Genomic DNA, 25,496 nt, shown 5'->3' on the forward strand with positions numbered 1-25,496 from the left:
ATATGTTCATAGGCAAAACTACAGAAGGCCTTGAGGCATTCTCCAAACTGACATTAAAGTGACCTTAAACCATTTATACTTTGTATTATCTGTCCATACCATCTCTATCCAATCTTATTTACTACTACAGCACATTTTAATTGCATATTCATCAACTAAAACAGTATATATTAACATCTTCTATTCAATGCTTCTAAAATTACTCACCTTGAAAATGATTAGTCATTTTCTACTGACAAATTCTAATTATCTTTTTCCAGATCTCTTCCACATAACTTCTGGTAGCATTCTGTATTATTGAGTATTCCTCCTTGAAATACTCTTATCTTTACTCTCCTTGTTCTCTAGCCCACTGAATCCTCTTTTGCCCTATTTAATACATTGTCATTTCTTTTTTTTTTCTATTTTCTCTATTTTTTTTTTTGGAAAGAGTACACGTGCGAGTGGGGGAGAAGCATTATTGTAAATAATGCTGCAATAAACAGGGGTACATCTACCTTTATAAGTTAGTGGTATTTTATTCTTTGGGTATACCCAGTAGTGGAATTACTGGGTCATATGGTAGTTCTGTTTTTTAATTTTTTAAAGTTTTTTAAGTTTATTTATTTTGAGACAGAGAGAAGGTGATCGGGGGAGGAGAAGAGAGAGGATCCCAAGGAGCTCTGCAGGACCAGCACAGAGCCCGACTTGGGGTTTGAACTCACAAAACTGTGAGATCATGACCTGAGCTGACGTCAACAGTAGGACACTTAATTGACTGAGCCACCCAGATTCCCCTTTATTTTTAATTTTTTGAGGAAACTCCATACTGTTTTCCACAATGGCTGTACTAGTTTGCATTTCTACCAACAGTGCACGAGGATTCCTTTTTATCCACATCCTTGCCAGCACTTGTTCTTATATTTTTTATTTTAGTCATTCTGACAGTGAGAGCTTACTGTGGTTTTGATTTGGATTTCTCTGATGATGAGTGATGTTGATCATCTTTTCATGTGTCTGTTGGCCACGTGGATGCCTTTTTTGGGTAAATATCAGTTTATTTTTTATTTTGTTTCCCATGTCTCAGGACACACATCTAGGAAAATTTTGCTATCGCCATTGTCTCGCAGTTCTCTTCTAGGATATTTATGATTTCATGTCTCACATTTAGGTTCTTCATCATTTTGGGTTTATTTTTGTGTATGGTATAAGATAGTGGTCCAATTCCATTGTTTTCAGATTGCTGTCCAGTCTTCCCAACACCATTTGTTGAAAAGTCTTTTTCCCATTGCATATCCTGACCCCTTTGTTGAAGATTAACTGACCATATAATTGTGGGTTTATTTCTGGGTTTTTCATTCTATTCCACTGATCTATGTGCCTGTTTTTGTGCCAGTACCATACTGTCTTGATCACTATAGCATTGTAGTATGATGGTAGGTCTAGAATTGTGATGCCTCTAGTTTTGCCTTTCTTTTTTAAGATTGCTTTGGCTATTTAGGGTCCTTTGTAGATCCATACAAATTTTAGGATTCTGTGTTCTAGTGAAAAATGCTGCTGGTATTTTGATATTGTATTAAATCTCTAGATTGTTTTGGGTATTTAAACAATATTTGTTTTTTAGACAAGGAGAGAATCTTAAAAGCACCAAGAAAAAAACAGTTTGTTAAATGCTTGTGAAATTCCATAAGAAAATCAAGGTTTTTGAGTGGAAACTTGGCAGGCCAGAAGGGAATAAGCATAATATATTCAAAATACTGACAGAAAAAAACTGCTAACAAAACTCTCTAGCAAAGCTGTCCTTAAGATTTGAGGCTGGGGGGAGCGGGGCGGGGGGCGGGGAGATGAGTTTTCCAGACAAACAGAAGCTTAAGGAGTTTATTACCCCTAGACCTGACTTACAAGAAATGTTAAAAGGACTTCCTTAAGCTTAAACATAGGTACACAATTAACAACAGGAAAACATACGAAAGTATAAATCTCAGTGGTCAAGGTGAATACATAGCAAAAATCAGAAATAAACTTACATTGTAAAGGTGGTTGGTTAATTACTTATAAATCTAGTATGAAGGTTAAAAGACAAAAGTAGTAAGAATAACTAACTACAATAATTTGTAAGTTAATATTGAAAACTAAAAGATTTAAACCGTGACATCAAAACAAAATGTGGAAGAAGGAGAAGTCAGGTTTAGAATGCATCTGAACTTAAGCTATCAACTTACGATAGACTGTTTTTATTTTTATGTAAGCCTCACAGTAACCATAAAGCAAAAACCTATAGATACACAAAAGATAAGAGATATATAAGCCTATCACTACAGAAAATTATCAAATCAAAAGAAAAAAGGAAGAAAAATGAAAAGAAATTTTAAAAACAACCAGAAAACAATTAACAAAATGCCAATAAGTACATATCCACCAATAAATTTCTTTATATGAAAATGAGCTAAATTCTCCAATAAAAAGTGAGGCAGCTTGGTGTCTCAGTCAGTTGAGCATCTGACTCTTGATTTTGGCTCAGGTCGTGATCTCACAGTTTTGTGGGTTTGACCCTATGTTGGGCTCTGCACTGACAGGGAGGAGCCTACTTGAGATTCTCCCTTTCTCTCTTCCCTCTCCCACTCGTGCTCTCACTGAAAATAAACTTAAAAAAAAAAAGACACAGAGTGGCTGAACGAATAATAATACAAGATCCATCTATATGCTGCCTACAAGAGACTCACTTCAGATATAAGGACATGCAAACTTAAAGTAAATGGTGGAAAAAATAAAAATGAAATATTTATTTCATGCAAATAAAAAGCAAAAGAAATCTGGGGTAGGTATACTAACAGCAGACAAAATACACTTTAAGACAAAGACCAAAATAAGAGACACACAAGGTCATAAAATAATGATAAAAGGACACCCCAGAGGATGTAACGTTTGTAAATATTTGTTCGCCCAATGAAGAAGCACCTAAATACATAAAGCAAACACTGATCAACATCAAGGGAGAAACAGACACCAATTTAAAAATAGTAGGGGACTTAAATTTGCCATTTTCATCAATTAGATCATTGAAACAGAAAATCTATCAAAGGGGTGCCTGGGTGGCTCAGCTGGTTAAAAATCTAACTCCTGATTTTGGCTCAAGTCATGATCTCATGGTTCATGGAATCAACTCCTGTGTTGGACCCACACTGATGGTGCAGAGCTTGCTTGGGAGTCTCTCTTCTCCCCTCTCTCTGCCCCTCCTCCATTCATGTACTCATGCTCTTTCTCAAAATAAATAAACATTAAAAAAAAGAAAATATTAAAAACATTATACTTAAATGACATGTTAGACTAGGTGGGCTTAACACACACAGAACATTGTACCTAAGCAACAGAATACACAGTCTTCTTAAGCTCACATGGAACATTCTCTACAAAGAATCCTGTGTTATGCCACAAAGAAGAAGTTATGTATGTGTCAAAGAAGAAACCAAAAGCAAAAGCAAATTCTTTGACAAGTTTGAAAATGGAAATACAGGGGCGCCTGGATGGCTCAGTCAGTTGAGCGTCCGACTTCAGCTCAAGTCACGATCTCACAGTTCGTGGGTTCGAGCCCTGCATTGGGCTCTGTACTGACAGCTAAGCTCAAAGCCTGGAGCCTGTTTCCGATTCTGTATCTCCCTCTCTCTCTGACCCTCCCCTGCTCACGCTGTCTGTCTGTCTCTCTGTCTCTCTCTCTCTCTCAGAAATAAATAAAAAACGGGGCGCCTGGGTGGCTTAGTCGGTTAAGCGTCCGACTTTCGCTTAGGTCATGATCTCGCGGTTTGTGGGTTCAAGCCCCGCATCGGGCTCTGTGCTGACTGCCAACTCAAGAGCCTGGAGCCTGTTTCGGAGTCTGTGTCTCCCTCTCTCTGACCCTCCCCTACTCGCGCTGTCTCTCTCTCCTAGAAATAAACAAAAATATTTAAAAAAAAAAAAAAGAAAGAAATAAAAAACATTAAAAAATTTTACGAAAATGGAAATGCATCATATCATGTCAAATAAACAACCTAACTTTACACTTCAAGGAACTAGAAAAAGAAGAACAAATTAAACGCAAAGTTAGCAGAAAGAAATAGCAACAATAAGAGCAGAAATAAATGAAATGTGACTAAAAAAAGAAATAAATAAAATCAGAAATGAAAGAGATGTTACAACTGGTATCCCAGAAACTTTGATAAAGAATATCAAACTACTATGAACAATTAGAACTCAACTGGAAAATCTGAAGAAATGGATAAAACTCTAGGAACATACAGCCTACCAACCTGAATCATGAAGATACAGAAAAGTAGATTGAATCTCTAATAAAAAATCTCCCCTGGGGCACCTGGTTGGATCAGTCAGTTAAATGTCTGACTCTGGCTCAGGTCATGAGCTTACAGTTGAAGAGTTCGAGCCCCACGGCGGGCTCTGTGCTGACAGCTCAGAGCCTGGAGCCTGCTTCGGTTTCGGTGTCAAATTCATTTTATAAGGCCAACATTACCCCGAAACCAAAATAGGCAATGACACCATACAAAAGAAAACTATAGGCTAGTATCTCTGATGAATAGATGCAGAAAACCGCAACAAAATATGAGCAACCTAATTCAACAATAACACTAAAAGGATGATATACCATGATCAAGTGCTATTCCTAGATGCAAGGAACGGTTTGACATTTATAAATCAATGTGATACATCCCATTAACAAAATGAAGGCTAAAAATCATATGATTATCTCAATATACACAGAAAAATCATCTAATGAAATTCAACATCCACTTCAGATTTTAAAAATCTCAAAAAGTGGTTATTGAGGGAACATATCTCAACATAATGAAGGCCGTATATGACAAGCCCACAGCTAACATTATACTCAATGGTGAAAGCTGAAAACTTTTTCTCTGAGATCAGGAACAAGACAAGAATGCCCACTCTTAGCATTTTATTCAATACAGTATTGGAAGTCATAGTCAGAGCACTTAGTCAAGAAAAAAGAATTAACAGGTATCCTAGTTGGAAAGGAGGAACTAAGTCTATTTGGAGATGACCGGTCATAGAAAACCCAGACTTCATCAAAAAGCTGTTAAAATAAACAAATTCAGTAAAGTTTCAGGATAAAAAATCAATATGCAAAAATCTCTTTTGTGTCTATATACTAATATTGAACTGTCAGAAAAAGACATGAAACAATCTGGTTTACACCTTCAAGCAGTATAAAATATAGGAATAAATTTAATCAAGGAAGTGAAAGACATGCACATTGAAAACCATAAGGTATTAATGAAAGATTGAACATGTCACAGATAAATTCAAAGATAAACCATGACCAGATTGGAAGAATACTGTTAAAATGTCCATACTATCTAAAGAAATCTACTGATTTAATGCAATCCCTTTCAAAATACTAAGGGCTTTTTTTCACCAAAAAAGAATAAACAATCCTAAAATTTGTATGGAAGTACAAAAGATTCCAAATGGCCAAAGCAATTTTGAGACAGAAGAATCAAGCTGGAGGTATCACACTTTCTGATCTAAACTATATTACAAAGCCATAGTAATCATACAGTATGATACTGGCATAAAAAATAGACACACAGATCAATGGAAAAGAACAGAGAGCCCAGAATTAAGCCCAAGCATATATGGTCAATTAATTTACAACATAAGAGACAAGAATGTACAATAGGGAAGAGACAATCTCTTCAATAAATGGTGCTGGAAAAACTTCCAGCTACGTACAAAAGCATGAAACTGGACCACTATCCTACATGCACAAAATAGCCTAAAATGGATTAAAGACTTGAATATGAAACCTGAAATTGTACAACTCCTTAAGAAAATATAGGTGGTAAGAGCCTTGACTTCAATCTTGGGGACAATTTTTTGGATCTCACACTAAAAGGAAAGGCAACAAAAGAAAAATAAACACGTGGGACTAACATCCAACTAAAAAGTTGCACAGCAAAGGACCATCAACAAAATGAAAGACAACCTACTGAATGGGAGAAAATATTTGCAAATCATATATGTGATGAGGGGTTAATATCCAAACTATATAGAGAACCCAACAACTCAACAGCAAAAAATCTAATTAAAAATGGGCACAGGGTCTGGGGTGCCTGGATGCTACAGTTAGTTAAGTACCTGTTTCTAACTTTTGGCTCAAGTGGTGATCTCAGGGTCATAAGATCAAGCCCCGCATCATTCTCCATGCTGAGTGTAAAGCCTACTTGAGATTCTCTCTCCCTCTCTCTCACTGCCCCTCCCCAACTCATGCACATGCTTTCTCTCTCTCTTAAAAAAAAAAAAAGGCAAAGGGTCTAAGTAGGTATTTTTCTAAAGACAGCATACAGATATCCAACAGGTACATGAAAAGGTGCTCAACATCAGTAATCAAAGAAATACAAATCAAAACCTCAATGAGTTATCTCCTGCTATTAGCAAAAAGACAAGAAATAACAAGACTTGGCAAGGATGTGGAGAAAAGGGAACGCTTGCACACTTGGTAGGAATTTATACTACAGAAAACAATAAGGAAATTATTTAAAAAAAATAGAACTACTATTTGGGGAATTCAACTTCTATGTATTTGTCTGAAGCAAACAAAAATACTAACTCAAAATGGTATCTACATTCCCATGTTCATTAGTATTATTCACAATAGCCAAGTCATGGAAACAACCTTACAGTGTCCATCAGTGGTTGACTATGATATAAATACACAATGGAATCCTTTTCAGCCATAAAAGTCAAGGAAAGCCTGTTGTTTCTGACAACATAGATGGATCTTGAGGGCATTATAGTGAAATAAGTCAGACAGAGAAAGACAGATATCATATGATCTCACTCATATGTGGAATGTTAAAAAACAAATACCACAATAACCCAACTCCTAAATACAGAAGAGTTTGGTGTTTATCAGAGATGGGGGTGGTGGGAGAAACAGGTGAATGTTATCAAAAGGTAGAAACTTTCATTTATAAAATAAGTCACGAGGATATAATGTACAGCATGATGACTATAGTCAATAATACTATCAAGGGCACATGAATGATTTTAGTTGATTGAGCATCCCACTCTTGGTTTCAGATTGGGTCATGATCCCAGTGTCATGGGATCAAGCCCCACATCAGGCTCTGTGCTGGGCGTGGAGCCTGCTTGGGATTCTTAAAAATAAAATTTTAGGGGCACCTGGGTGGCTTAGTCGGGTAAGCGTCTGACTTTCGCTTAGGTCATGATCTCTCAGTTTGTGGGTTCGAGCCCCGCATCAGGCTCTGTGCTGACTGCCAGCTCAGAGCCTGGAGCCTGTTTCAGAGTCTGTGTCTTCCTCTCTCTCTGACCCTCCCCTGCTCACGCTGTCTCTTTCTCTCTCTCCTAGAAATAAATAAAAATATTAAAAAATAAAATAAAATAAAATTTTTAAAAATAATAAAAACACTGTATTATATTTCTGAAGGGTGATGAGAAAATAAATGTTAAAGTTTTTTATCACAAGAAAAAATTCTAACTGGTTATAGATATTAACTAGACATACTGTGGTAATGATTTCACAATAAATCAAATCATATTGTATACCTAAAACTAATATAGAATTATATGTCAATTATATCATCTTTTTAAATGTAATATCAAAATTTTTAAAATAAATATTCAAATTTTTATTAAACATACATAGAATTACCCTGTCAAACTCTCTTAAAGGTTTACAATTGCTTCTTTTTTTCAATCACAAATCATAGGCAGTTAACAGATCAGTAAAAATTAGTTTGATGATCAGTTATTAGTCTTCATCCCATACTTTTACTACCACTGGTCAAAGAGTAACTCTCCATTAAATTTAGGAAGAAAGCTCATATAATAAATCTGAGATGAAATAACACAAACACTGGATGTGTTCAAGTCAGAAAGACCTCAAGTGTTATGCAACTTTTGAACTTTAGAATTTTTCTAAACAAAAATATCCCAAAGTAGCAAGTAATTTTGAGTTAATGACAGATAAGTAATATGTATTTTTATAGAAATATAATCATCAGGGAACCTGAGTACCTCAGTGGGTTAAGCACATGATTCTTGATTTTAGCTCCGGTAGCACCAAGTTGGGCTCTATGCTGACAGCACTGGCCTGCTTCGGATTCTCTCTCCCTCCCTCTTTCTCTGCCCCTCCCACACTTATGTTCTCTCTCTCTCTTTCTCTCTCTCAAAAATGAATAAACATTTTTAAAAAAAGGAAATACAATCATCATCAAGGCATTTCTTGGTGCCAAGACAAGGAGAAATAAGATGCTGCTGATAAGTTTTTAAAAACACAATGTACTCAGGAAGGTAATCTAAATAAATAGGGGAAATAAGTAATAATATGTTAACATAAGTATAGTGCCAAATGAGTGGTATATGCACACATGCACTAAGTGCTATTACAGAAGCATAAGTGGTGCTTATAAATACCCACGAGTTATACACAATTGTTTCAAGGATGAGAAAATATAAATTAATGTCTAATACTATGAATAATGGGAAATTAGACTGTAGCACTATATCTTTTTTTTCCAGTCTAATGGCATATAAATTTAAGTAACGATGTCTCTTTTTAAAAGCATCATATTGATATACTAAGCCAGGACCCACCAGGTATATCGCTGCTATGAGAGCAAAGAACCTATAAGCAAATACAGTATTCTTTCCCATTGTGTAAAAAAAAAAAAAAAGAGGGGGCTTATAATTCAACTCAGTTTTCTAGGTAATCACCACTAATCACCTAGAATTGACACTTAGATGAAACTTATTTGCCAAGCCAAGTTTTAAGTTATAATTTTAAGAACAGAAAGAACTATGTAGAAATAGTCTACTCATTTGATTTCAGTGCAGATATTAGCCCTAAAGGTATGTATGAAAATCACTGGTACTTTCATACTATTTTGAGGTTTGGCTATTGAGGTCTCTAGAGTTTTCAGTATTTCAATTTGTTTAAATTGGAATTATCTTAAGTATTTCTCTTTCTACTAAGGGTATATTAAAAAGTTCTGTAGGAAACTAACGGAATGGGAGGAGATATTCGCAAACAATCTATCAGATAAAGGGTTAGTATCCAAAATCTAAAAAAAGAACCTAGCAAACTCAACACTCAAAAAAACAAATAATCCAAACAAATAATCCAGTGAAGAAATGAGAAAAAGACATGAAGAGACATTTCTCCAAAGACATTCAGATGGCCAAAAGACACATGAAAAAATCCTCAACATCACTCTTAATCAGGGATGACAAACCAAAACCACAGTGAGATATCACCTCACACCTGTCAGAATGACCAACATTAACAACTCAGGCAACAATAGATATTAGCAAGGATGTGGGGAAAGAGGGTGGGAATGCGAACTGGTGCAGCCACTATGGAAAACATAATGGAGGCTCCTCAAAAAATTCAAAACAGAACTACCCTATGACCCAGCAATTGCACTACTAGGCATTTATCCAAGGGATACAGGCATGCTGTCTCAAAGGAGCAAATGTGCCCCAATGTTTATAGCAGCACTGTCAGCAATAGCCAAAGTATGGAAAGAGCCCAAATGTCCATCAATGGGTGAATGGATCAAAAAGATGTGATATGTATATATAAAAATATATGTGTGTATACACACACACACACACAGTGGAGTATTACTTGGCAATAAATGAAATCTTGCCATTTGCAATTATGTGGGTGGAACTAGAGGGTATTATGCTAAGCAAAATTAGTCAGAGAAAGAAAAATATCATCTGACTTCACTCATATAAACACTTTAAGACACATAACAGATGAACATAAGGGAAGCAAAAATAATATAAAAACAGAGGGGGACAAAACATAAGAGACTCTTAAATATGGAGAACAAAACAGAGGGTTACTGGATGGGTTGTGGAATGGAGGAGGGGCTAAATGGATAAGAGGCATTAAGGAATCTACTCCTGAAATCATCGTTATTGTATATGCTAACTAACTTGGATATGAACTTTAAAAAATAAATTAAAAAATTAAATTTATGCTTTCAAAAATTTTTTAACATCTTATTTATTTCTGAGAAAGAGAGACAGCATGAGAAGGGGAGGGTCAGAGAGAGAGGGAGACACAGAATCTGAAACAGGCTCCAGGCTCTGAGCTGGCTGTCAGCACAGAGCCTGACAGGGGGCTCAAACCCACCAACCGTGAGATCATGACCTGAGCCGAAGTCGCACGCCCAACCGACTGAGCCACCCATGCACCCTAAATTTATGCTTTCAATGGCAAAAAAAAAAAAAGTTCTGTTAACAATTTTAATTAAGGACCTTTATTAGATGTCATATAATTAATGTTATGATATTTTATTTTTAAAGGAGAAAGGAGAGAAGACTACATAGAACAGGTAAAATACTTTCTTTTACTGTTTATTTTTAGAAAATTAAATTCCAAGAGAAAAGCATACTATATGTGATTATTTTCAACTCAGAAAAAGATGCCCACTGGTATACATTAATGAGAAAATATTTTTCTAGATAACTGTTCAGTTTTTTAGTATTTCAGGGCTGTAATTATTATTAAAATAGTTATTTTTGAAAATAAAATCTGCAATGTGGGATATGTACAAATGAAATTATATACATGAAATTTGCTTTATAATAATACAGTGGGGAGTAAGTAGGAGGGATATACATGAATTGAAGTCACCATGAGTTGGTAATTGATGAAGGTGGGTGATGAGTAAAACAAGCAGTTTAAATATACTATTCTGTCTACTCTGGTATATGTTTGAAAGCATCCAAAGTTAAAAGTTTAAAAATAAAAGGTTTATTATAATATTAACATGGTTTTCAAATTCATTTATATTTATGTATAATTTCATAAGTAATGCATGTGGGGTCTCTCTCCAAATTCTGCCATTTTAAATTCATTTTGAGGAAATATCAATGCTCTATTATAATAATTTCAAAAAGGATAGGTCTAATTTGGAGAAAGTCTCATCATTTTATTAAAAGTTCTCAGTGGATTGCCATAGTAACTGATTCATTATGAGATGAGTTTGAATCATTGTTCTACAATTACTAGCATTATACTTTGGAAAATCAATTCATCTATGTATGCCTTAACTTTTTCATCCAGAAAACAGATAATTCCACATACCTCACAGGATTTTTACAAAGGGGTATTGTGACTATGTATGTGATAGGACTTTGTTAATTAATATGGAACTATACTAATGATAGTAATTATTAAACCACTGTTTCAATCTACTATCTTTATAGATATATTTATAATAAAGATAATTTTATTTCTTGATTTGTTTAGAGAAAAAATTCCATGTTACAGTTGAATATACATTCATATAATCTACACTTAATTTGCTAAAGCTTAAAGAACCTTAACTATAAATTTTATATTTTTTTTAAATAGGTTTTTTTTTTTTTAGAACACTTGTTAAAGAAAACTGCATCCTGTCAAATCTTTACACACATCAACTTGAACACATAAGTGCACATGACATCCCATCAAGAAACTGATTTCCCAAGGATCTTTCTGGAAGGGTTGTTATATAGAATAAGAAGAATATCAGTATGTGTACTAAAGTACAGGATGGTTATCATAACCTAATTTTCAGGCCATAAGTCTTCAAATTCAGATATTAATACAATTTAAATTCAGATTAGCACCAATCATATACACTTCATGTTCAATCTTCTAGTTTCTTGTTAAGGAAGACACAGATAAAATCCAGATTATAAGAGCTTGTCATTATTGCTTACAAAAGCTATATCTCATTCAAAATTTTCATATACTGCATTTTAAATTATGATTTTATGTGTGTCTGTATAATTTTCTTTTAGTAACTATTTTTCAGCATATTTCTCTATCACCTATTTATTTAACTTTAACCAACTGAATATATTCGATAAGAACTAAGTTTTAAAAATAAAAAAAGAAAGCAAAGAAAATAACAAAATAAAATAATGCTATATATCTCTCAACTGCTGACTACGTGCTGGCACTGGTCTCAACACTTTAAATGTTTTAATTCAGTTAATTCTCACAACAACCATATGAGGTAAATATTACTATTAGTCCCACTTTATAGACAAGGAAACAGATACAGATATTAAGTAACTTCCTCACAGTTTATAAAGTATCCTGCTGGAATTCAAACCCAAACAATCCTCTTCTAGACCAGAGCTTCTTGACCTCAAAGCTACTGACTTTTGGGGCTAGATAATTCTTCTGTTTTGGGGGAGCTGTCCTGTGCACTATGGGCCTTAGCAGCATCCTTACCTTCCATATACCAGATGCTAGTAGCTACCCTACCCCAGTCATGACAACCAAATAACATCTCCAGACATTGTCAAAGGAGCAAAATGGCAAAATCACCCCCAGTTGAGAAATCCCGTTCTTGAGTAAACCTTATACAACAGTGACTCTCTAAAAACTACCCATATAAAAGTAGGAAAAGCCAGAAAATAAAAAAAAGAAAAATCACCTATAATCCCACCATCCAAGATAATCATTAACATTACCAGGTTTCAGACTTTTTAAGTTTCCCTCATTACATTCCTCTCCCTCCACCTACTCTCTCAGTCCTTAATTTTGTGTTAATCATTCCCTTGCTGGAAACCAACTTGACAATAAACTATTTTTTAAAAAATCATTCCCTTGCTATCTGTACAGTTTTCCAATATGTGGCTATATTCCTAAATAATGTAATATATAGTTTTACTTATTTCTGAACTTCATATAAGGTGAAACATAGTGTATTCTTTTAGTTACATGTTTTTTTTCACTCAATACTATGTTTCTGAAATACATCCTTGCTGATATGTATTGATGTATGCTTATTCATTTCCACTGCCAATTGTTTTTACTGGATGAATATCATAAATTGTTCATCTACTCTGTTGATGGACATTTAGGTTGTCTTCAGCGTTTTCTATTATACCCAGTGCTGCTATGAACATTTTCCTATATATCCCTAGGGTACATACCTGGGAAAAGAATTTCTGGTCAAGGCAATACATATCTTTAATTTTGATAAATCTTTTTTTAAAAAATTTTAATGTTTTATTTATTTCTGAGAGAGAGAGAGACAAGAGTGAGCAGGGAGGGTCAGAGAGAGGAGGAGATACAGAATCTGAAACAGGCTCCAGGCTCTGAGCTAGCTGTCAGAACAGAGTCCAACGTGGGGATCGAACCCACAAACTGTGAGATCATGACCTGAGCCGAAGTCAGACACTCAACTGACTGAGCCACCCAGGTGCCCCTAATATTGATAAATAATTCTAAATATTTCTCAAAGTAGTTTTACCAATTCACTTTCCAGTAGCCAAAGATAAGAGTTTCCACTGGTCTTGCTAATACTTACATTTAACATTCATATTTTTCCATTTCTGCCATTCCTACTAGCTATGAAATAGTTTATCACTGAGGTTTTAATTTGCTTTTGTCTGGGGCACCTGGGTGGCTCATTTGGTTAGGCATCCAACTTCAGCTCAGGTCATGATCTCACAACTCATGAGTTGCAGCCTCTTGTCATGCTCTGTGCTGACAGCTTGGAGCCTATAGCCTGCTTTTGATTCTCTCTCTCTCTCTCTCTCTCTGATAAACATTTAAAAATTAAAAAAAAATAATTATTTGCACTTGCCTGATTAATAAAATTGAACATCTATACCTATATTTCTGATTATTTATGATTCTTCATTCTAGAAATACCTAATTACTCTTTCACTCATTTCTTAGTTTCTTTGCCTTTTTCTCACTGATTTGTAATTTTTTTATACATTCTGGAAACTAATCTTTTGTTAGTGTTACAAATAACTTCTTGTTTGTTGCCTGTCTCCTCCCTGTGTTTATGGTTGATAAAGAGAAATCCAACTGCATTAAAGATAATGTACTACCCTTCCCCTTTATGGTGTGTTTTTAATGTCTTAAGATGTTCCTCCCTTCTCCCAGTGTCACATACATATTCTATTACTAAAACTTTGCCTTTAACATTTATGTTTAACATAAATGTGGGTTTGTGTGTGCCTATTAATTACATGTATGCCCAGAATTAAAATGAAGTAATTCTAAACATATACAGGAAGTCGACTACTATTCTAAGTTAGAGCTTAACTCTTGCTTGGATAAGCAAAGTCTACAAATGGCCAAACAGATCAAGCATGACATGACCAAATTTATTTAAGTTGATTATATAATTAATTAGGCTCCACAGATACATCTTTTTTAGAAAGGGTGTCAGTGTAAACTGAAGAGATTTGTTCCATTCTTAAGAAACAGAGCAAACCAAATTTCTCAAAGTATAGATCAACAAACGACTTAGCCCTTGTATATTTAATTCTAAATCCCCAATTATACAAGTATAGCTAGGTATTATTCTTTCTATGGCAATTTTTTACATTTAAATGTCAAATTTCTATCATTCTCTTGCCTAAAACCAACAGCATAAAGTCCAAGCTCTTTAATATAGTACAAAAAACTCTCCATTCCTAACCTATGCCTTTCTCTCCAGTTTCATCTCCTGCTATTCACCACCCAAGAGTGTCTGAGTTGTTTCACTGCCATATATCCCTAATACCTGTTCTATCACTTTGGTGTACTCTAGGTGTCAATAAATGCTGACTGAACCAAACTAGACCTATATAAACTTAGGTAGCTTATCATTAACACTATTTCTTCCAACTTTTTATTATGAAAAATTTCAAGTACACAAAAAAAGTTGTGAGAATTGTAATCATCCACATAACTACTACCCAGATTCTACATTTATTGCTTTATAGTAATTGCTTTATCATGTATCTGCCCATCAACCAATCCTTCTATCAATCCATCTTATATTCTGATACCAAGTAAATGACAGACATCCATACACTTCATGCCTTTGCCCACTTTAGCATGCACAGCATTAACTGCAGTATAAGAATAGTTTATAATCTTCCCCTCCCCGTAAGTAGACACAACAAAATGCACAGATCTTAAGTGTTCTGTTATAATTTAGTTTCTCTTGAGATCACATAAATCTTTCACCTTTTAAGTGTTCCATTATATTAGTGTGTGTGTTATACATAACATATGTTATACTCATACTATTATAGATTATCTATCTCTGTCAATCCCCAGAGGACTTTTACCCAAACACTTTGAGTTCATATTCTGTTCAGCCCTACAGCTATTTTCTGGTTAAGGTAAGGAATGATACTGTTTTTAATCCCAGCTTGTTTTAACCATAACTTAGCTTTAGTTCTCATCAGAATATGAACTTTAATTCTAAGAAATTCTTTAGATAGAATCTGCTGGGTAATATATAGAGAACTCCAGGTATACAGTTCTCTGATGCTTTGAATTAGCTGGCTGTCAAAACCTTTGTTACTAGAGTAGCTACATTTTTCTCAAATAGTATACATTACTGTCTACTTACAAAACTCAAGAAAAAGTTTGTTCTTCAGATTTCCCTGTTCACCTTCTCCTTTGTGAAAAATATGAAAATGGAATTATGTTCCATGTCTTAACTTCAAGTAACTACCATCTGAAGACAATTTATATCAGTCTTTCTGAAAACAAACAAAAAATGCTCTGACAGTTTTTCCCTGCAATAAGAAGGTAATTCCACAAATGCTTAACTCCTCCTCACTTTTAAAATTTATAGATCTTCACAGTTATCTTACTAACCTCCAGTATCCTGCAATTTGGTAGACTGCTAATAGATGTGGTACACTTTAAATTTCTTACCTACTTTCTCCAGAACTTTTTTGAAAAACACATTTAAACAGATCTTAACAGATACAGTTCAAGAGTCAATCACAGTGAAGAAAAAACAAATTAGAAAAGTCATGAATGATTAAAATGGTGGATTTTGTTATGTATATTTCACTACCATTAAAAGTAAATAAATAAAACTACTAGAAATGTAGCTGGCTCTTGGGAAGATTTTGGGAAGAATTTGTACTGACAAAGCTGAGGAAAAGAATTTGATTTCTCCATTAAACTTTAATAGATCAATTTAGAAGAGGATAACTTGGGCTTGCATGATGGAATACATTTCTAGGTATGGAGCATACCTCTTGTTTAACACTGACTTCAGTCATTAACAATAGGGAATAAATTGTGCAGTCATATATCTATATTGTTTTACCTGTACTACTCAATGGCATACTGTCTGGAAAAGACCTTAGACTTAGAAATGCCAGAAACTCATTTTTTTAATGTGGAATTATGACAGATAATACCAATCTGCTGCTTACACTGCTTTTTGCCCTTCTATCATCCAGCAACGTGGATTCCAGCCAGAAGAGAGCAGTATGAATAGAACAAAGTGTATTTGTGTGTGTGTGTGTGTGTGTGTGTGTGTGTATACTGTCAATATGTAAATATTAGGAATATATACACACACATAATATTTATTTACATATGTATTTACATGTAATATGTATTTACATATAAAGTATATTCATACACATGTATATACCCATATTTACATGTCGATGCAAATATGTTTACATATTGACAATTATCCATGTTAATAAGGAGCACCTTATATAACTCAAGTTTAAGTATGTAATTTCTAAAAGTGTGATAAAATTAGCAATTTTTGGTTCATTGACACCTCTATCATAAAGCTTATTAATCTACTTGATGGATAACAACATCTTCAAATATTTGTTAAGATGGTATTAGTGCTAAACTTGTATCATACTTATCTCTCTCCTCAAAGGATAATGTTTAAAAAATACCTTTAAATATATCAACCTATTACCTAAACAGGAAAGTTAGATAAACTATTAGGTAGAAAACAAAAGGGCCAACACAGCCATAAATAGTGATCATTCTTCATAGATATGAACCAATTTATCTTAATATTTCTGACCTACCTACTTTCTGAAAGATCTGGGGTTGAGTTCACAAAATTTTTTATATACAATATCTAAAATAAAATTACACAAAGCAAAGATCAATTAAAATTTGCAAAGTAAAAATGTTGCTGAATATCTGGGCTATTACATACAAATTAAAAAGGAGTTTAGCTCTGAATTTGTGGAGGCTAAGGTAAAAAGGGGAAACAGGTTTAGTTGGGGAGGCATCATGGTATAATAGAAAGAATGTAGGATTTATAGGCAAACTATCTCAATTCCACTTGTTTCCACTACTTCCTCACTGTCACATCCTCTTTATACCTATTTCGTAAACTGTAAATTTGGCATAGTTATATTTAACAACATCATAGGACCTTCACTGCCATATCAAATTAGGTAATGTGAAAGCATTGTGAAATTCCAAAACACCATTATTATTGCCTTTAATGACTTAATTATGAAGTATGCAAACAGTAAATTCAACTAAAAGGAAACATTTTTCTAGCACTGGATTCACACTCAAGAATGCTTGGACACTGGCAGCCTCCTTGGGATTCTGTCTCTCCCTCTCTCTGCCCCTCTTCTGCTTGCTCTCTCTCTCTCTCTCTCTCTCTCATAAACAAAGAATGCTTGTGTTAGAAACTAAACATTCTTCAAGGAGAGTTTTGAAAAAGAAATCCTATTCAGATAGACGTTTTCATTATAAGTCTTCTATAAAAGCTGGAATTATACTGAATCACAATTCAGTGAAGACTATACTGTTGAAAGGTGAGAGGACATGTTCTGAGCACCTTTCTGATGGCTGACTTAACACAGAGAAGGCTAGACAATGAGATAGTTAGCTTATCTATTAACCTGTCTCTCATACGTACCAGAAGCCTCAAGCCAACCTTCGGTAACTGATAGATTGTATAGTCAACTTAAGATTTCATTTTCTAGAAAGAATATCAAGCAACACAACTCTGGAATACTGATTAAAAATAAATCTGGGCTATTACCAAATATGTAAGAAGCAGAGTTAACAGCTAATAGTGAAACTTGAGTAACTGGACAACTTGCTTAAGAAAGCATCTCCTGTCACACAGGGGTGGACTACTGACATGCTGGTAGAAAAGAGCCTTAAAAGACAGAGTAAGGCAATCATAGGAGTTCATCATAAAGTAGCCTGTGGAACGAACGTTCCTTGTTAGTACATTAAAAAAAAAAAGCCATAGTGGAAAACGCACCTCAGAGAAATAAAAACTAAATTCTAACCCAGGTCTGCCACTACATGAGTAATTATGGATAAAACACTAAACCAATATAAGCCTTGGTTTCCTCATCTGTAAAATGAAAGGACTACAGATTAGGAAACTTTCTTCTCTCACTAAAATAGAACACTTCTAGGATTTAATTATTGTTGAACCAAATAAGAAATGTTAAAAAAGACCATTAGGGAAAACCTAATGTAAAATAATGAGATGATCACTTAGTATTAAAAATATGTACATCTGTATTAATTAAGTGAGGAACAGGTCAAAATCCAGTTTGGAGCAAAACAAAGCTTAACTTGTCTGCAGAATTTGATTATGAAAGTCTACGTATATTTAAAAGAAAGTGACCTGGTATCACCCAACATTAGGTAACAGCAATAGGGTGTGGCTTAGAAAATGCACCTAAGAGTATGTTGAAATCAAATAAGGGTCTGGGGAAAACCCTTTTATTGCAGTAAATTATTACAGGAATTAACATGTAGCCATTCAGTCAAGGGTGAGCAGTTTCAGCTCTTAATAAAATGAAGATCAGCCTCCACCAAAACCACAACTTCCTGTTCCAAACAAAATCATCTCCTCCCAAAATAGGAAATAAAGAAAGCAAAACTACCAATTCTATTGTTTATTAGAGGCCTAAAATTTTATAAGCTTTGGTCCAGTAATTATATTTCTGTAACTCCAAACCAGAGAAATAATCCTAAACACAGAAAAAAACTTCATGCCTAATAATGTTCTTTAAACATTTTCTATCACTGGGTTACTTATTTAAAAAAAAAAAGTAAACTGAGAACAACATAGATTTAACAACAACAAAAAGGAATAGTTGAGTAAAGCTACAATATTTAATGAAATAAAATTAAGCCATTAAGAACAAACACTGGAAGCAATGAAAAGTGTTCAAAGTGAGGCAAAACCCTCCAAAACCTATAGAATTATATATATGATTTCAACTCTGTTTAAAAAAGCAAATAAAACATATGTGGAAAAAAAGACACTGGAAGCAAATACATGTTAAACCACAATTTTATATGACTGGTGGGACTATGGGTAAATGTTTATACTTTACTCTGTTCCAAATTCTTTTTAATGAATTTACTTTATTTCAAATTACAGTTAAATAACTGTGTATACAAAATTATTATACAATGTATATACAATATATACATTATTTCATTAATCATAAAAATATTCCTCTAAGTTGAATAAGGCACAAATCAATGTTATTTGTCACGGAGCACACTTTCATAGAAATCCTGAAATGCCCTGAAGTAAGCCGTACAAATAGGATGAATTTTTAAGGAAACTCTTCAAAGGAAAAGACTTTTTTAAAGTCCTTGGAGATTCTTGAGAAGTTAATTCTAAGATTCCTACTTTTGAAAATATAATTCTTGGGGCGCCTGGGTGGCTTAGTCGGTTAAGCGTCCGACTTTCGCTTAGGTCATGATCTCGCGGTTTGTGGGTTCGAGCCCCGCGTCGGGCTCTGTGCTGACTGCCAGCTCAGAGCCTGGAGTCTGTTTCAGTCTGTGACTCCCTCTATCTCTGCCCCTCCCCTGCTCATGCTGTCTCTCTCTCTCTCTCTCCTAGAAATAAATAAAACANCTCTCTCTCTCTCTCTCCTAGAAATAAATAAAACATTAAAAAAAATTAAAAAAAAAAAAAAGAAAATATAATTCTTAACATAAGAACATATATACATCAACAATATGGCTAAACCAGATGACATATCGAGTATATAAAAATCTGGCCTTCGGCAACAGTTATAACCAGATATTAGAAAAATAATTTACCTAAGATGTCTGTCATTTAGTCAAGAAGACCAAAAGCTAAATCCAAGTTTCTTGATGACCATTCTACTGGTGGAGAAAATAGAGTCTGGGATAGTAGCTTATAAGCCAAGAATTGGAACTTACGGTTTTTAAAAAGCTGGTGCTTTCAATGTTTTTGTTTTTAAATTGAAAGCTACTTAAATCTCCTGAACTTGCCAGCACACACACACATAAGCCTCCAGCAATATTAAATTTCTCATTCTTCTTGTTACTTGTTTTTCCAGGTAGGTTTTTTTTTTTTTTTTTTTTTTAATTTTGTTTTCATTAGGATTCACAGGCACAGGTCTACGGCCATACCACCCTGAACGCGCCCGATCTCGTCTGATCTCGGAAGCTAAGCAGGGTTGGGCCTGGTTAGTACTTGGATGGGAGGATTCACAGGCACATGAATACATACATATTTCCCTTATGTGCCAACCCCACACCTGTTTCCTTCTAGATAGAACAAATTTCTGAAAGGCAGAAAGAACTTTCAAGATATAATTAAGGAGTAACTTTGAATTCTTTAAATAATAGTAATGTCTCTAATTATGACATGTTAGTTTAAGAACGAACCACCATCCCTACTCTCTTTACTTTTCTTCTTTACCATTTCAACTCCTAGTAGGTTATCTCCAAACTTTAAAAAACGTCCCCACTGTACTGTTTTTCAAATACTGTTCACCTTTGGTATCATGTTTAAACGTTCTCCAATTTCAGAATCCTATGATTAATTCTTTGTGTATCTACTTAATGGGGTAGGGGGAAGGTGATAAAGTAAAAAACAGAAAATGGATCAAGTTCTTGTATCTTTGCAGCTTCATAAAATTTTATAACGGCTTAGAAAACCATGATCTTTTCTATGAAACATTACCTCAAGAGCCACTCTCAGATACTCAGCCAAACACCTAAATTAAGAAATAGACTTTGGGAAGAGACACTATTATAAAATCAAATACATAGACTCAAAAATGAGGACCCACAATTTGCAACTTTTCATTGCAGGACACTTTACGTGCTTCCAAATTTCAACTAACATTTGTCCTTTACTTTTTTATGCTTTATATATTATTAATCTTTACTGATGTTTATGAATACCATATCAAAATTTTAACAGTAAGCTAAATACACAGTTCTCTTATTTACATATATACAGTGCATTTTTAACTTTTGTTTCATTGTTTTCTAATATTTATAATAAAAATACTAACATAAATATTAAGTCAAATATAGTTTAGTTTCTGCATAAACATGATTTTAATTGTTTTTATTTGTTTACTTTCAGGAACTTGGAGATGGTGGTTCTCTCAGAATGGTTCACTTTGGTTTGGTGTAAACAATGAGAAACTTTCATTTTACTTAAATACAACACAGTTCTCACAAATAAATTTTTCATGGCATCATACAAATTAAAATCTCCCTGTACAGATTAAAAAGAGGAACCACAAGATGAATTAGTTAAGTATTTTAAATTCAGAATATTCTCAAGTTAAATTTTATTAGTTTCAAAAACATGTAGCTTACCAAAAGTGATTCTAAGTAGAACTCCTTATTTTCAGTAATGTAAAATTTTTGAAGTTTCTTAAATTATATATTATTAGGTATAAATGGTAAAATATTTAAATTTGGTTCTCCCAAGAATTTTAAACATTTCCTTTGTGAACTTGTTTACATTATTAATTTGCATTATGAATAAGATATTTACTAAACAAATTTCAGCCCAGACCCACTGCTGGGAGAGTTTTCTATGGCTCTCTTAAATTATTGCTTTGAGGCAAAGAATGCCCCTTGGGGCCAGATACTATCTCCCTCTGGAGCACAGGGCAGACATGCTTACTGTTCATTTGAAAAGCTCTGTTTTGAGGACATCTGGGTGACTTAGGGGTTGGGCCTCCAACTCTTGATTTCGGCTCAGGTCATGATCACATGGTTTGTGGGTTTGAGCCCCATGTGGGGCTCTGTGCTGACAGTGCAGAGCCTGCTTGGGATTCTTTCTCTCTCTCTCTCTGCTCCTCACCTGCTCTTTCTCTTAAAAATAAATAAACTTCTTTTAAGAAGTTTGGTTTTGCTTTTAAAGATTCTATTTTTAAGATATCTATACCTCCCTCATGCTACAGGAAATCAAAAGAAAGCCGGAGTAGCGATACTTATATCAGACAAACTGGACTTTAAATTAAAGACAATCACAAGAGATGAAGAAGGGCACTACATAATAATTACAGGGTCCATCCATCAGGAAGAACTAACAATCATAAATGTCTACGCACCAAATATGGGAGCACCTAAATATCTAAAACAATTAATCACAAACAGAAACAAGCTTATAGATAAGAATGTGCTAATAGCAGGGGACTTTAATACTCCGCTTACAGCAATGGATAGGTCAACCAGACAGAAAATCACTAAAGAAATAATGGACTTGAAAGACACATTGGACCAGATGGATCTGACGGATATATTTAGAACTTTACATCCTGAGGCCAGGGAATTTACTTTCTTCTCAAGTGCGCATGGCACATTCTCCAAGATAGATCACATACTGGGACATAAAGCAGCCCTCAATAAATATAAAAGAATAGAGGTCATACCATGCACACTGTCAGATCACAATGCTTTGAAACTTGAAATCAATTACAGGAAGAAGTCTGGAAAACCGCCAAAAACATGGAGGTTAAAGAACACCCTTCTAAAGAATGAATGGGCCAATCAGGCAATTAGAGAGGAAATTAAAAAATATATGGAAACAAATGAAAATGAAAACACAACAATTCAAAATCTATGGGATGCGGCCAAGGCAGTCCTAAGAGGAAAGTACATTGCTCTCCAGGCCTATTTCAAGAGATTAGAAAAAGCACAAGTCCAAAATCTAACAGCTCACCTAAAGGAGCTAGAGGCAGAGCAACAAGAACGCCCTAAACCCAGTAGAAGAAGAGAAATAGTAAAAATTAGAGCAGAAATAAACAACATAGAGACCAAAGAAACAATTGAACAGATCAATGAAACCAAGAGTTGGTTTTTTGAAAAAGTAAACAAAATTGACAAACCTCTAGCCAGGCTTATCAAAAAGAAAAGAGAGAGCACCCAAATAGACAAAATTATGAATGAAAATGGACTTATTACAACCAACCCCTCAGAAATACAAGCAATTATCAGGGAATACTATGAAAAATTATATGCCAACAAATTGGACAACTTAGAAGAAATGGACAAATTCCTAAACACACACTCACTACCAAAATTCACACGGGAAGAAATAGAAAACCTGAACAGACCCATAACGAGTGAAGAAATCGAATCAGTGATCAAAAATCTCCCAACAAATAAGAGCCCTGGACCTGATGGTTTCCCTGGGGAATTCTACCAGACATTTAAAACAGAATTAATCCCAATTCTTCTCAAGCTATTCCAAAAAATAGAAGTCGAAGGAAAACTCCCGGACTCATTTTATGAAGCCAGCATCACTCTGATTCCCAAGCCAGACAGAGATCCAGCAAAAAAAGAGAACTATAGGCCAATATCCTTGATGAATACGGATGCAAAAATTCTCAACAAGATCCTTGCAAATCGAATCCAGCAGCATATCAAAAGAATCATCCACCAAGATCAAGTGGGATTCATTCCTGGGTTACAGGGCTGGTTCAACATTCGCAAATCAATCAATGTGATCCATCATATCAATAAAAGAAAAGATAAAAACCATATGATCCTGTCAATAGATGCAGAAAAAGCATTTGACAAAATACAGCATCCCTTCTTAATAAAGACTCTCGAGAAAGTTGGGATAGAAGGAACCTACTTAAACATCATCAAAGCCATCTATGAGAAGCCTTCAGCTAACATCATCCTCAACGGGGAAAAACTGAGAGCTTTCCCCCTGAGATCAGGAACACGACAGGGATGTCCACTCTCACCACTGTTGTTTAACATAGTGCTGGAAGTCCTAGCATCAGCCATCAGACAACAAAAGGAAATCAAAGGCATCAGAATTGGCAAAGAGGAAGTCAAACTTTCACTCTTCGCAGATGACATGATACTCTACATAGAAAACCCGACAGACTCCACCAGAAGCCTACTAGAACTGATCCAAGAATTCAGCCAAGTTGCAGGGTACAAAATCAACGTACAGAAATCGGTTGCATTTTTATACACCAATAATGAAGCAACAGAAAGAGAAATCAAGAAACTGATCCCATTCACAATTGCACAAAAAACCATAAAATACCTCGGAATAAACCTAACCAAGGATACAAGAGATCTGTATGATGAAAACTATAGAAAACTTATGAAGGAAATTGAAGAAGACACAAAGAAATGGAAAAACATTCCATGCTCATGGATAGGAAGAATAAATATAGTTAAGATGTCATTACTACCTAAAGCACTCTACACATTCAATGCAATTCCAATCAAAATTGCACCAGCATACTTCTCAAAACTAGAACAAACTATCCAAAAATTTGTATGGAACCACAAAAGACCCCGAATAGCCAAAGTAATACTGAAAAATAAAACCAAAACGGGAGGTATCACCATCCCAGACTTCAGCCTCTACTACAAAGCTGTCATCCTCAAGACAGTATGGTATTGGCACAAAAACAGACACATAGACCAATGGAACAGAATTGAGAACTCAGAAGTGGACCCAAAAGTATACAGCCAACTGATCTTTGACAAAGCAGGAAAGAATATCCAATGGAAAAAAGACAGCCTTTTTAACAGATGGTGTTGGGAGAACTGGACAGCAACATGCAGAAGAATGAAACTAGATCATTTTCTCACACCATGCACAAAAATCAACTCAAAATGGATAAAGGACCTGAACGTGAGACAGGAAACTATCAACACCCTAGAGGAGAAAGCAGGAAACAACCTCCTTGACCTCCACCGCAGCAACTTCTTACTTGACACATCCCCAAAAGCAAGGGAATCAAGAGCAAAAATAAACTGTTGGGACCTCATCAAGATTAAAAGCTTCTGCACAGCCAAGGAAACAACCCAGAAAATTAATAGGCAACCAACGGAATGGGAAAAGATAGTTGCAAATGACATATCAGATAAAGGGTTAATATCCAGAATCTATAAGGAACTCACCAAACTACACGCCCGAAAAACAAACAACCCAGTGAAGAAATGGGCAGAAGACATGAACAGACACTTCTCCAAAGAGGACATCCAGATGGCCAACAGACACATGAAACGATGCTCAGCATCCCTCCTCATCAGGGAAATACAAATCAAAACCACACTGAGATACCACCTCACGCCAGTCAGAGTGGCTAAAATGAGCAAATCAGAGAACTCTAGATGCTGGCGAGGATGTGGAGAAACGGGCACCCTCCTACACTGTTGGTGGGAATGTAAACTGGTACAGCCCCTCTGGAAAACAGTGTGGAGGTTCCTCAGGAAACTAACAATAGAACTCCCTTATGACCCAGCAATAGCACTGCTAGGAATTTACCCAAGGGATACAGAAATGCTGAGGCATAGGAGCACATGTACCCCAATGTTCATAGCAGCACTCTCCACAATAGCTAAAACATGGAAAGAGCCTAAGTGTCCATCAACAGATGAATGGATCAAGAAGATGTGGTTTATCTATACCATGGAATACTACATGGCA

General features: G+C 34.9%; 1 protein-coding gene across 3 annotated transcripts in view; it reads left to right on the forward strand.

Annotated features, from left to right (window-relative positions):
* LOC120239070 (WD repeat containing planar cell polarity effector) overlaps nt 1-21,389 on the forward strand; it is a 415,126-nt gene extending 393,737 nt beyond the window's left edge. For 2 of the 3 annotated variants that reach the window (XM_039243175.1, XM_039243174.1), the window contains 2 exons: nt 10,327-10,355; nt 21,162-21,389. In XM_039243175.1, the coding sequence (XP_039099106.1) occupies nt 10,327-10,355; nt 21,162-21,212 (80 nt within the window). In that variant the 3' untranslated portion in view covers nt 21,213-21,389. The remainder of the gene's footprint in view (nt 1-10,326; nt 10,356-21,161) is intronic. The other variant, XM_039243176.1, reaches the window with a different exon arrangement.
* Nucleotides 21,390-25,496: the final 4,107 nt, after the last annotated feature.

The sequence above is a fragment of the Hyaena hyaena genome, unplaced genomic scaffold, assembly GCF_003009895.1.
Source record: "Hyaena hyaena isolate Hyena2069 unplaced genomic scaffold, ASM300989v1 scaffold_224, whole genome shotgun sequence".
Lineage (NCBI taxonomy): Eukaryota > Metazoa > Chordata > Mammalia > Carnivora > Hyaenidae > Hyaena > Hyaena hyaena.